Source organism: Neoarius graeffei, chromosome 15 (genome assembly GCF_027579695.1).
Source record: "Neoarius graeffei isolate fNeoGra1 chromosome 15, fNeoGra1.pri, whole genome shotgun sequence".
Classification (NCBI taxonomy): domain Eukaryota; kingdom Metazoa; phylum Chordata; class Actinopteri; order Siluriformes; family Ariidae; genus Neoarius; species Neoarius graeffei.
Window position 1 is genome coordinate 48,683,026 of NC_083583.1, and position 14,827 is coordinate 48,697,852.

At 41.9% G+C, this 14,827-nt stretch overlaps 1 protein-coding gene across 5 annotated transcripts in view; it reads left to right on the forward strand.

Annotated features, from left to right (window-relative positions):
- The window catches only part of nlgn1 (neuroligin 1), a 476,122-nt gene that overhangs the window by 29,241 nt on the left and 432,054 nt on the right, over positions 1-14,827 (forward strand). The window contains exon 2 of one of the 5 annotated variants that reach the window (XM_060941543.1): positions 5,501-5,514. The exons of the other annotated variants lie outside the window; for them this stretch is intronic. Coding sequence (XP_060797526.1) covers positions 5,501-5,514 — 14 coding nt within the window. The remainder of the gene's footprint in view (positions 1-5,500; positions 5,515-14,827) is intronic. 5 annotated transcript variants of the gene reach the window in all.

The window sequence follows — 14,827 nt, forward strand, 5'->3', positions numbered from 1 at the left end:
TCTGTTAGTATACTTGCTGTTACCATGTTAGCCATTAGCATGTTAGCTGTTAGCATATTAGCCTTAACATGTTAGCGTGTTAGCATTCTACATCCACAAGGCTACTTCCACACGACAACGGCAAAGAGATGTTATTTAAAAAAATATCGCGTCCAAATGGGCAACGATCAGTAAAATATCAGGTCCATATGGCAACGCAACGCTTGCTGAAAATGATGCAATACACATGCCACACCTCGAGGAGCGCTGTAAGACGGTCCCTTCGGAGACACCAGAACAACAGAAGTAAGGACGCATGCGCATAAACTATTATGCGCGAGACTTCATATTAGCCACAAAGTCAGGAAAATCTGTTCGTAAAATTATGTTATAATGACCAAATACAATGAAAAGTATTTTTCCAGTCTCACCTGTGAAAGGTAATCCCATGTGATCTCGTTTGGACGGTAAACCTGTTGGTACAGTTAAATGCAGCACATGAATGAGGCATCTTTATTCTCCGCTTTGACCTATCCAATATGGCGGCGAGGATGACGTATGATTCTATGCGGAAGGCGGCGTCTTTAATGGTCCGGAATAAATTGAATGCTACACGTTGATGGATTAATTTGTTGTTCTACGCCCTTTTTGAGGAATGTATTGTAGGACTTAAACCAACATCTGAAGAGGTGAGATCGCTCCTTTTTTCCCCTATTTTTGCTGGCGGGATTGACTCTGCCCTAAGGGCTATTTTCTCTCTCTCTCTCTCTCTCACTTTGCACCATTACACAATAAATATTCACAGTGAAAATATTTTGTAAGCGCGTTTCATGAACCAAGTTATAGGATTTGTTGACAACTCGCATCGAGTTCGTTACACTTCTACCCGGCGTGAAGCACTGACAGTCATGTGGTTGTGACGTCATCGTAAACAAATCCGTTCTACTCATCCAGACGACTTCACAACGGCAACGTTGCCAGATCTTTCCACTCTGGAACCCGTTCTCAAAAAGATTGCGTTTTGGGCACCCAAAACACCGGTGCCGTGTGGACGCCAGGCCTAAACGATAAGCAATTGTATCGGAGTCACCTGAATCCGTTGCCGTGTGGACAGGGCCTAACTGTGAGCATGTTCACATTAGCATGATTGCTGAGCTGTAGCAGAACAGCTACTGTATCACACTGCATTTTCTGTGCAGAAATACAGTCTGTTTGTTTATTTATTTAAAAAAAAAAGGTAGACCAATAACCACCTTTTCAGGACATCACTATTTTTAGGCTTTTTTTTTTTTTTTTTAATTGGTGTAGTTAAAGGTTCTGTTGAATTCTGGGTGAAATGTTCTCATGGTTAGAGAAGCAGCTTTGGGATCAAAAGGTTACCGGTTCAATTCCCTGGACCAGCAGGAATGGCTGAAGTGCCCTTGAGCGAAGCCCCTAACCCCCAACTGCTCCCCAGGCTGCTCTGGGTATGTTGTTCATCGCTCTGGATAAGATCCTCTGCTAAATGCTGTTAATGTAATTTCTGGAGCTGTGAGATGTTTTGCTGCTGCACACACTGTGTATCCCATGTATAAATGTCTTGCCGAGATAAAAAGTGTCCCACATTTGACGATTTTGGAGATTGCTGAAGCAAGTTAGCAGCAGTATCATGTGACCACCATGGGGCGTTTGACCTACTTTTAACCAAAACAAGTCGGCATGGGCAAATATGGCGGACTCGGCTCTCCTGCTAGCTAAAATCCAGTGGAAAAGAATAGGAAAGGAAAGTGCCTAGTGAATGCAACTGCAAGATGGAGTAAGAGTAGATAATGTGTCATTTTTCTGGACAGATAACTAAATCATTCTAGCTAGCACTTAGCTGCATGGGCTCGACTCCATGGTAGTGAGTATGGAGTTATACACCTAATGTTCTGATCTTACAGAGAAAGAAACAATAACACAAAAGCAGTAATAGAGAAAAAATATGTTCTTATTTTTTTTCACAGTCCGGTTTCCATCAAATCGTGTGCTCTGATTGGCTCGCGAGCGGTCTGAAATCCTACGATCCGGACCCCAGTTATGGACCTTTGGCGACTCGCTCATTCGCAACAAACAACATAGTAGCAATTTTTTTGTCAACATTTATTTTCGTATTTCTCAGTATAATAGCATTAATTTTACAGCATGGATAGCGATAATGACAGTGTTCACAGCGAAAGCAAGTTTTATTTTTGGAAAATTCCGAGCTGACGTAGCTTGTCAAGCAGGTTTTTGACAAGCTTGTAGCAGGTTTGTTCTAAATATGGTTTCCCTTTTGTGCACTCTCATTTTCTGTCAGAATTTGGTAAAGAAAAAATAAATATATTATTTACCAGCTTAAGGTCGGTCTGTATCGTGAAATACCGTGACCTCAGCCTTGAAAATACTGATCTCGGCCCAGAGGGCCTCGGTTGGTATTTTCAAGACCTCGGTCATGGTATTTCACGATACGGACCTTCCAGCTGGTAAATAATATATATATTTATTTTTTTCGCGGTGCAGTTTCCATCAAATCCTGCGCTCTGATTGGCTGGCGAGTGGGTCCGTATCCTACGGTACGGACCCCAGTTACGGACCCCAGTTACGGATCTCTGGCAACTCGCTCGTTCACAACAGCAACAACAAACATCGTAGCTATTTTTGTCAACATTTATTTTCGCATTTCTCAGGAGAATAGCATTGATTTTACAGCATGGATAGCGAGTTTTACTACCCTGAGGAAGACAAAATAAAATAAAACATTTCAGGAGAAAGCTAAAAACCTGTAACTTGCTAACGCCAAGCAAAACCATGGCTGAATCCTGAATGACTCAATTTTGTATAAATAGGGGACTATATAGGCGGCAAAATGTAGTTTTTTTCCTGCCATGGAAGTGCACTTGTATACCGAGGAGAAAGCAATTTGCATTACAGCCGTGAATGAGGATTCAAAATGGCGGCTCGCCTCGGCTCGGTTTTCCCTTTCGGGCGCTCTCGTTTTCTGTTAGAATTTGGTAAAGAAAAAAATAAATATATTATTTACCAGCTTAAGGTTGGTCCGTATGGTGAAATACCGTGACCTCGGCCTTGAATACTGACCTCGGCCCAGAGGGCCTCGCTCAGTACTTTCAAGACCTCGGTCACGGTATTTCATGATACGGATCTCCCAGCTAGTAAATAACATATATGTATTTTGTTTCATGGATCTGTTCATGAAAGTCAACCACAAATTACATCCCTGTGACTCAAAACTCTCCGAGGCCGATGCAGAGTCACGATGTTTTCTGCGCGTCACCATCTTGGTATGATGCGGTTCCATAGTTAAGCTAATTAGTTAAAGCTCCTTGTGTTCAGCTGTTTCCATAGGACCATACTGTTTTTACCTCAAGAGGGAGGCTATTCGGTCCCAAAACGGAGAAAAGCGACCCTCAGCACATCAAAATGATCATATCTCGTACGTATAATATTGTTCTTGCAGGACATAGGAAAACGCCAAGCACAATAATTTTTTTTTTTTATTTCACATGACTTTGCAGCCAGCACCTTTAAATGCTGATAAGCTGTAGCAAAGAATTCACTGACCTGTACTTCAATGTACTTCAGTTAGCAGACATACACAAACTACCAATTACAGCTTCAATGCTTTTTAAACTACACCGTTAATGATGGGATTGAAATCATAAATCAGGCAAAAAAGCCTGCAAAATAATCAATAGTGAATAGTCAATATTACACTATTTAAGAATGTACGTATTAAAATGCACTCGTGTGGATGATCTGGCAGCACATGTGGCTCTCTGATTCTGAAACTGATATGGAAGCTCATATTCATCACTGTGATGAGCCGCCTTCCCGGATGGAGGATGTTATGTCTATAGCAGCATCTAGTAGACTTTTCCATGCTGAAAATTCAGTTCAGTGTTTTGTAGCACTTTTAATAATGGACATTGTCAGAAAGCAGATTTACAGAAATATATGCATTCCAGATATACGTTTTAAATGTAGAAATTGATCCCTAATGAGCAAACCAGAGACCACAGTGGCAGGTAAAAACTCCCTGAGATGCACGTTTAATAATGGACATTGTCAGAAAGCAGATTTACAGAAGGGCGGCACGGTGGTGTAGTGGTTAGCGCTGTCTCCTCACAGCAAGAGGGTCCGGGTTTGAGCCCCGTGGCCGGCGAGGGCCTTTCTGTGTGGAGTTTGCATGTTCTCCCCGTGTCCGCGTGGGTTTCCTCCGGGTGCTCCGGTTTCCCCCACAGTCCAAAGACATGCAGGTTAGGTTAACTGGTGACTCTAAATTGACCGTAGGTGTGAATGGTTGTCTGTGTCTATGTGTCAACCCTGTGATGACCTGGCGACTTGTCCAGGGTGTACCCCGCCTTTCGCCTGTAGTCAGCTGGGATAGGCTCCAGCTTGCCTGCGACCCTGTAGAACAGGATAAAGCAGCTACTGATAATGAGATGATGAGATTTACAGAAATATATACATTACGAATATACGTTTTAAATGTAGAAATTGATCCCTAATGAGCAAACCAGAGACCACAGTGGCAGGTAAAAACTCCCTGAGATGACCTGAGGAAGAAACCTTGAGAGGAACCAGACTCAAAAGGGAACCTCATCTGAGTGACACTGGATCGTGTAATTATAACTCATTTTTCCGTATACTGTATAGTCAGAAAGTGTAATTGTGTCAACAGAAACTTATGAGTTTCTGAGCAGAGTATGAGTACAAGACTCGTCACTGAATTCATGATCGTTATGTAAAATTTAAAGTCTTTGATATCGAACTGAAGTTAGCTATTCAGTGATGGAGACTTGAGTACAAATTGTTCTTAGCGATTGCAGTCCTCAGACGATCCAAAGAACATCATCTTTGTGGTGCACTATGTGGTCCAATCCACATGTGTAATATGTAACCTTATGGTGACCCTTAGGCTGTCCATCCTTAGCAGCAGCAAGTGAGATTGATGTAGCAAAAACAGAAGTAGAGCATCTGGATGAATCAGAGCAGATGTTAATGCACCCAGCACACCATGTTCAACTCAGTAGGACCCAAAATCTGATCTGATGTACTGCTCATTTAAACCTAAGCTAGTTGAGTTGGGTTGGATAATGATGTGCAACCCACGGCTCCAAACGCGCAGGTCAAAATGGAAGTCACTATGCCACACTGCAAAGGTTTTATTCAGCTTTAAAAGACAACAACCGCAAGCTGGTCTAGTGGTTAGTGTGTCTGCCTCTTGACGAGTAGATTGCAAGTTCTGCTTGCGGTCGGGTCATACCAAAGCCTGTCATAAAAAAATGGTACCTACTGGCAAGGCATGCTGCAATACAGATGTGAGTAGGGAGTCAAACTCTTGCGGTTACCAGAGGACTGGACCCCCACTGTAACCCTAGCTATGTAATAGGTGAGAGGCCAAGGGCTATAAAAAATGGAAACTGGTGCTGCCCAATGTGCCTTAAGGGCCTGGTTAGTACTGGGACAGGAGACTGCCTGGCAAGACCAGGTCCTGGCACAGTAGGAGCTTTTAAAGTTGGATTGAAAAACTCGGGCATATTTTTACACTTCATGACTGTAGGATTGACTATATCTAGTCTGAAATGTTTTCAGACGAACAAAGTACATCTATCCTGCTTTCTGCCTGCATTTCTTTACCCTAAGGCTCACTTATTTTTCCCATTGCCCCGACTACTCGACTCCCATAGCATTGAGTGCGTTTACATGCACATAGAGAAAATCGAATTTCTGCCGTTGCTCGACTGAAATCGAAGTTCTAAATGCCATGGATACACCTTAGCTAGGCTGAAATTGAACCGAACTTGATTTCTCGTAATCGAGCTACACGACCTAGATTATGCGATTTTTGCCGAGCTACTTAGTGCATGTATACCCTATCGAGCTACGTAGTCGAGCTACTTACTTCAGCACTGCCCCTTCCAGAAGTGACGAGTGACAAGACCACAAGCGGGAAACACGACAGCCTCGGTCGGCATGACAACAGTAGTAGCGAGCAGCAGAAGAGGTCAGGAGGAACAAACGAAGAAGAGAAAATGGCGAGCAGAAACGTGCACTTCTGGAGCAATGAGGAGACAGAGTTCATGCTCATTCAGCTTAAGGAGTTGAATATATTAAAATTCATGGACGGGAGAAAAACGCACAATGGAGAACACGGAACTGATAACTTTGTTTACACTCTTGAATAGCTCTTCTTCATGAAGACAACCGGAAGTGTACCAACACGATGGGGCATGTAGCGCCACCTGTGGCTCAGGTGCACAATGTACCTCACACAATAGCTCAATTTCCTTGTGTCCATGTAGGATTGGATTTCTCTGGCACCCCTGCTGGGACCCTTTGCTCGATTACTGACAGCAGCTCGATTTGGATGTGCATGTAAACGTACTGAGTGATGAGGGAATGTGTTAGTTGACTAGTCTATGCAAGTGCTAATTTGAAGCTGAACAAAAGAGAGTGCAGATGAAATACTGGTTCTGTCTACTCTAGTGGCTATCAGGTAAAGAGTAGGTGCTTGATTTTGGCAAATAATTGGGATTCATGGTACCATCTGAGCTGATTAGAGTACAGCCCCAATTCCAAAAAAGTTGGGACGCTGTGTAAACTGTAAATAAAAAGACAATGCAATAATTTGCCAATCTTGGAAACCCTATATTTCATTGAAAATAGTACAAAGACAACATATCAAATGTTGAAACTGAGATTTTATTGGTTTTGGAAAAATATATGCTCATTTTGAGTTTGATGTCAGCAACACGTTTCAAAAAGTTGGGACAGGGGCATGTTTACCACTGTGTTGCATCACCTCTACTTTTAACAACATTCTGTAAACGTTTGGGGAACTGAGGAGACCAAATGCTGTAGTTTTGAAAGAGAAATGTTTTCCCATTCTTGCCTGATATACAATTTCAGTTACTCAACAGTTCGAGGTCTCCTTTGTCATATTTTTCACTTCATAATGTGCCAGGTGTTTTAAATGGGAGACAGGTCTGGACTGCAGGCAGGCCAGTTTAGCACCCAGACTCTTTTACTATGGAGCCATGCAGTTTTAATATGTGCAGAAAGCGGTTTGGCATTGTCTTGCTGAAAGAAGGAAGGCCTTCTCTGAAAAAGATTTTGTCTGGATGGCAGCATATTGCTCTGAAACGTGTTTATGTCATTCAGCATTAATGATGCCTTCCCAGATGTACAAGCTACCCATGTCAAGTGCACTAATGCAACCTTGTATCATCACAGATGCTGGCTTTTGAACTATGCACCGATAACAAGCCAGATGGTCTGTCTCCTGTTTAGCCTGGAGGATGTGGTGTCCATGATTTCTAAAAAGAATTTCTACTTTTGATTCATCAAATTTTGGGACAATTTTCCACTTCGCCTCAGTCCATCTTTACATTCTGTTTTTATTTGTTTTACAGAGTGTCCCAACTTTTTTGCAATTGGGGTTGTAATGTAATCAAAACACATGTGATGCATACATGCCATATACACAAAACACAAATATGTAGTAGTAGTAGTAGGTAGGCAAGCTTGGAAGTTAATTCAATACTGAATTGTATTATGCTTTGATTGTGAGAGAGTGCTGGTGCTGAATACGGCAGAGATGCTGTAGATGAGATAATGCACTCACTGGATTCATGGCAGTTGTGATAAATTCAAAGAGCTTGTTGTTGAACTCTTTATAGAGAAAGAACAGACAGTCTGCCTTCCTAGGCCTGCTAGTGCATTGCATAAAAGAACAGATGACTTTCATTGCATTTCTAAATGAAAAGATGCAACTATACGGCAACAAAATGCACGCACCAAGAGTGTGGGTAAGAATACGGCACTAAAGATTGAAGCATTGTGGTATAAATTGTGCACTGAGTTACGGTTCCTCTGAGTGGAATTGTGTAATTGTGCTGTCACTCTGATACAATTCTCACAATGAAGAGCGCTGGATTTTGAATGTGCAAAAGTGGCTATTGGAGCTTGGCTGTCAACAAACCTTCTTTCATTCAGCTGAACTATAGGAAACGGGTGCTAACGACAGTGCCAAGTCACCTTAATTACAGTTTAAGCTAAAACGAAGAGCGTCGGAAGACACAGACGGGCGTGCTGAACTTGGCCCCGTTCCCGGCTGAGCTCCGAGCGATTTCTCATAAAGCAAATGACAACTATTGAACCTGGAAGAGAGCGAGAAAAGGGAGAGGAATTGAAGCGACAAGCTGTTGCAGATGGTGAGCATGCAGTGGAGTCTAACTAAAGGTGTAGTTCGCCTTGAGCTGGCAGTGAAAGGACAGCAATTGACCCAGTGCCTGCTTCAGGTTGGCCGTGTTCACCACACACACACACACACACACACACACACACACACACACACACACACACACACACACGTGCACACACACCTCCACAAGGCCCAGGAAAGATGGAGTATCAGAATCCAGAATGTGATCCATTTGCTCTATCATATGTGGACACAGTAATGCTTAAATAGAAAATATGACAGATTATATTTTCACAGAATGGATGCATTATAAATATGTACAGAAAAAAACCCACAATAGAGCATGCTGCTATATGAAAATGATCAAAAGATCAATCAGAATGATTCTGTACATAATCATTTTGATTGATCATTCACAACATTTTGTAGTTTGTTGTTTGTTTTTGAGTGTTTTTGTCCGCTGGTTGTGGTGTAGCGCCGGACCAAGTTTTGGGCGTCGGTTCCCTCCAGGCCTTGGTTCGCCATGGGTGATGCCTGTGCTCCTCGCTATGGACTGCAGTGAGCTTGTTGCTAATTTTAACATCATGGTTGTCCAGCTCTCTGTGCAGCAGTGCTTTAATGCTTGGCATGATGTTCCGAGCGATGTTGCTCGGTGGCGTCATGGTGGCTGTGCAGGCGGTTTGGGACATACCAGCACTCTGCGTGGCGGTGTGTCTGTGCTCGCTTTGTGGAGCCATGGTGTGGTGTTCCGAGTGATGTTGCCCGGTGGCAGCCCGGCGCCTGTGTAGGCGGTGTGGGACTGTTTTCTTGCGCCTTTTATTGGGACTGTGGCTGCTACACCATTGGAATGACATCCTGACCTCTATTTGGTGAATCCCCCTTCCTATAATTGTAAAGCAACCTTGGGTTTTGAGAAAGGTGCTATATAAATTGAACTTTATTATTATTATTATTATTATTAGTAGTAGGAGTAGTAGTAATAGTACAACCCCGATTCCAAAAAAGTTGGGACAAAGTACAAATTGTAAATAAAAACGGAATGCAATTATGTGGAAGTTTCAAAATTCCATATTTTATTCAGAATAGAACATAGATGACATATCAAATGTTTAAACTGAGAAAATGTATCATTCAAAGAGAAAAATTAGGTGATTTTAAATTTCATGACAACAACACATCTCAAAAAAGTTGAGACAAGGCCATGTTTACCACTGTGAGACATCCCCTTTTCTCTTTACAACAGTCTGTAAACGTCTGGGGACTGAGGAGACAAGTTGCTCAAGTTTAGGGATAGGAATGTTAACCCATTCTTGTCTAATGTAGGATTCTAGTTGCTCAACTATCTTAGGTCTTTTTTGTCGTATCTTCCGTTTTATGATGCGCCAAATGTTTTCTATGGGTGAAAGATCTGGACTGCAGGCTGGCCAGTTCAGTACCCGGACCCTTCTTCTACGCAGCCATGATGCTGTAATTGATGCAGTATGTGGTTTGGCGTTGTCATGTTGGAAAATGCAAGGTCTTCCCTGAAAGAGACGTCGTCTGGATGGGAGCATATGTTGCTCTAGAACCTGGATATATCTTTCAGCATTGATGGTGTCTTTCCAGATGTGTAAGCTGCCCATGCCACACGCATTAATGCAACCCCATACCATCAGAGATGCAGGCTTCTGAACTGAGCGCTGATAACAACTTGGGTTGTCCTTCTCCTCTTTAGTCCGAATGACACGACGTCCCTGATTTCCGTAAAGAACTTCAAATTTTGATTCGTCTGACCACAGAACAGTTTTCCACTTTGCCACAGTCCATTTTAAATGAGCCTTGGCCCAGAGAAGACGTCTGCACTTCTGGATCATGTTTAGATACGGCTTCTTCTTTGAACTATAGAGTTTTAGCTGGCAATGGCGGATGGCACGGTGGATTGTGTTCACAGATAATGTTCTCTGGAAATATTCCTGAGCCCACTTTGTGATTTCCAATACAGAAGCATGCCTGTATGTGATGCAGTGCCGTCTAAGGGCCCGAAGATCACGGGCACCCAGTATGGTTTTCCGGCCTTGACCCTTACGCACAGAGATTCTTCCAGATTCTCTGAATCTTTTGATGATATTATGCACTGTAGATGATGATATGTTCAAACTCTTTGCAATTTTACACTGTCAAACTCCTTTCTGATATTGCTCCACTATTTGTTGGTGCAGAATTAGGGGGATTGGTGATCCTCTTCCCATCTTTACTTCTGAGAGCCGCTGCCACTCCAAGATGCTCTTTTTATACCCAGTCATGTTAATGACCTATTGCCAATTGGCCTAATGAGTTGCAATTTGGTCCTCCAGCTGTTCCTTTTTTGTACCTTTAACTTTTCCAGCCTCTTATTGCCCCTGTCCCAACTTTTTTTTTATTTGGCATGAAATTTCAAAATGTCTCACTTTCGACATTTGATATGTTGTCTATGTTCTATTGTGAATACAATATCAGTTTTTGAGATTTGTAAATTATTGCATTCCATTTTTATTTACAATTTGTACTTTGTCCCAACTTTTTTGGAATCGGGGTTGTAGTATTGTTTTCTAATAACAGTACATCCCAAATTGTTTTATTCCCTTTGTACCATCGCAATTTGCAAATGCTTACAACATTTTAGCAATTAAACAAGGACAGATCGTACTTTTTGTTGTTTGTCATTGTGCTTAATATTTTAGAACATCCACACAAGATAGCTACCTGTGCTATAACTGTTGTTATAATACATAGGGCCAAATTACTCAATTCTGATTGGTCAATCAAGGAGGTTCTTTTTTCCTAAACACGGGGCCCTATTTCTGAAATGCTATTGGCTAGTTCGTTGCTTGGTTAGAGTTACAAAAATTAGCAAATTCTCCTTTTCGATCAAGCACAGAGTTTTCTTGCATTTAGCAATCAGCTTTTGTAAAGAAGTTCCAATAAAATTTTGTAAACCACTTTCAAAATCCTCGCGTCGTGTCGCCGTGTCATGATGAAAGACGCTTTAGAAACTGATTCAAATGTGCAAGATAGTCTTGCGCCCTGATTGGTTCAGAAAACATGAATGACAAATGTTGTGAACTTGAATGGCTTCCAAAGTATTAATTTGGCCCTATGTATTATGAACAAGTAATCATATGGTTCCTCGTAAAATTACGGATCAATTTCACTTGTGATTTCGAAGTTCCGCGACTCGGGCAATTTTCAAAACTTCGAAGTCACTTGTGAAATTGATCCTTAATTTTACTCAGCCCCATACAATTACCTATACTAAAAAGTCATTTCCTTACTCGGGAAGACAAATAAACAAACGAAATGCCAATCTCACCGTATTGAAGACTTTTCTGTGTTGGGAAGACTAAAGCTACAGACTTACCACTTACCACTTGAGCTGAGGCAGGGTGTAATATTCTGAGACAAAAAAAAAAAAAAACATAAAAAAACCTTTGATTTAAAGTCATACACTTACGAGATTTAAAGTTGTACATTTACGAGAAAAAACCTCAGACATTCTCCAAGATTATAAAAGTCACAAATTTGTGAGGGAAAAAAATTAAATAAATCAGAAATTCCAAAATTAAGAAATCACAGATTTATGAGAAGAAGAAGAAACCTCTCATTCTTCCTTGCTTCCAGGCTCAGTGCATTCTGGGAAATATAGTAGAAAATCTCTTGCCACTTTCTTTTATATTGTGCAATTAAGAAGGAAAAACTGCATTTCCTCTAACGCTCGGCTCACGTTTCAAACTAACAGAGATTTGGGCAGATGAGAAGAATCCACACACTGTAATTAACTGGAAATGGCTGGCTCTTGCTCAGTAATTATAAGCATTTAAGATTAAAAAAAGGACACAAATAAACAAACTCGTGTGCTTTATACATTCATCTCCCATTGCACCTAGGAAGCACAACAGTCAATCATGTGCTTCCTGGCTGCGGTGGTTTCTGGGAAATGTAGGAGAAAATCTCTCTATTCTCTTTATTCTTTTATATTGCATGATTGAAGAGGAAAGACTGCATTTCCTATAACTCTCAGCTCAGCTGTGGCATCTGCCGTGTGCTGAAGTTTGAACAGTGTTGCAAAGTGAAGTGATCTGGTTCCTTGACACACCAAAAAAAAAAAAAAAGTGTTTTCAAACTGTTTGAAATTTCAGTCTCAGAAATTCTGAGGGTTTTTTTTTTTCTCTGAATATTTCCCCCTCTGTAATACGCTGTCGTACAAAACACTGGCACTGGAGATGCCAACAAAAAAAGCTAAACAAACATCTCCTTCCAGGAAACTTAACAACAACATATCAGTGATAACATTTTAAAAAAAAAAAAAAAGAGTATGTGGAACTTCTGCCGTGCAAGTCCCTGTGACTGAGTTGTTGTTGAGTGGCACATTAATGTCTACCTTGCAGGCAGATCTATTGTCAGAACTGCTGTGATAGGAAACGATTCACCATCTTCTGACCAATCGGAATCAAACCTTCAGCAGCGCAGTGGTACGAATGTATTTAACACATTGCATTGTGCAGAACCCCAGACGTGCTTAGCAGCTGTGGTTGAGAGTCCTCGTCTTTTTTTTAAATGCTGTATTAAAGCAAAAGAGAAATAAAAATGAAACATCAAGCCTCTGAACCAACCACGTTTGGGTTTCTTTTTCTTTATGTCGATCGCAAGTTCAGCTGGGGTTCACTACCTCATACCTAAAAGAAGCTTATTTACAGTTGCAGCAGTTTTTGTAATCTCTTAAGAGCAGACTAAAGTAATAAGTGGAACTGCGCTTGTAAACAGCTTGTGATTCAGGAACAGGATTTTGGAGCTGACTCACAAGCCTAATTGAGTCATTCTTGTCTACTTTTGTGTTTATTCTTATATTTTGTTTTATGGGCTTCTCCCCCCCCCCTTCTGTCTGGCAACCAGGGTAGAGCAGCCGAAACCCTTCCGTAAGTGCGCATACTGATGTAATAATGATGAAAGTAAACGTAGTTGATCAAAGAAGCAAGATAAAGTATCTACTGAAAACAACTACTCAAGTAATGCCACTTGTTAAACAGAATTTTAATTTGTTACAAGGTTTAATATTTGAATGCATGTTGATGCTGCTTTGTGCAGACCAGACATCACCTGTTGCATTACAGAAGATAAAAAAAAAATCACGTCCTTAAAGTGCATATCATGGGTAAATTCAGGAGCAAGATCAATGTAATTCTCCTATTTTATATTAAGCTTTGGTCGAATATCTGTCACATTTTGCATTTTGTGCAATTTTTTTACCTTGCGCAATACCAGAAATATTCAGTTGAAATCGAGCCATTTGAGGCGAATTGGTCCGCCTCTGAAAAAACTCGGCATTTGGATTTCCCGGGAAACATTGATTTTCGTGACATCATGTGCGGGACGCCTCCCTCTGAATCCTACGTCAGCGCTGGTTTGTTTATGAGAAAATGACCTGGTGGTTTTCTGCAAATTTCTTCAACGTTATCGCGTAATTATTAAAATGGTTAACAGATGTATTGTAGGAGGGTGTCAAAAAAAAAAAGTCAAAGTCCTTCCCACGCCTTACAGTACCTGGTATTCCTAGGCAGTCTCCCACTCAAGTACTAACCAAGCCCAACCTGTATGTGGCGCATCGGGCGGCACCAATCTCCGTTTCCATAGCCCTCGGCCTCTCACCTATTACATAGCTAGGGTTACAGTGGGGGGCTAGTCCTCTGGTAACCACAAGAGTTTAACTCCCCATGCACATCTGTATTGCAGCGTGTCTTGCCAGATGGCGGTAGGTACCATTTTTATGATGGTCTTTGGTATGACCCGACCGTGAATAGAACTCACAATCTCCCAATCAAGAGGCGGACACGCTACCACTAGGCCACTAGTCAGTCATAGGAGGGTGTAGCAACACCAATCTTGATGGGATTAGTACTCATCGTTTCCCAAAAGACCAGACAATGAGAGAGAAATGGGAGCGCTTGGTCTACACAGGCTGTGCACTGAAACCGTGCAAAGCTCTCGCAGCCTGCTGGCGCTTCCGCAGATAATGTCACAAATCTGGCTCCAGACTCCCTTGGGATTTTTCCAGATGTGTTTTGTTATTTTATTTTTTTCTGCTGTAGACAGATGGCCTTGTGCAAAATTATCCTTCTGGATGAGTGTGTAAAGGGACATTCTCATCTCATCTCATTATCTCTAGCTGCTTTATCCTTCTACAGGGTCGCAGGCAAGCTGGAGCCTATCCCAGCTGACTACAGGCGAAAGGCGGGGTACACCCTGGACAAGTCGCCAGGTCATCACAGGGCTGACACATAGACACAGACAACCATTCACACTCACATTCACACCTACGCTCAATTTAGGGTCACCAGTTAACCTAACCTGCATGTCTTTGGACTGTGGGGGAAACCGGAGCACCCGGAGGAAACCCACGCGGACACGGGGAGAACATGCAAACTCCACACAGAAAGGCCCTCGCCGGCCCCGGGGCTCGAACCCAGGACCTTCTTGCTGTGAGGCGACAGCGCTAACCACTACACCACCGTGCCGCCCGGGACATTCTTTCATATAAAAAAAAAAAAAAAAATTTGGTCCAGGATATGCACTTAAAGCAAATATAATCGACAGGATGCAAAATCATTATTT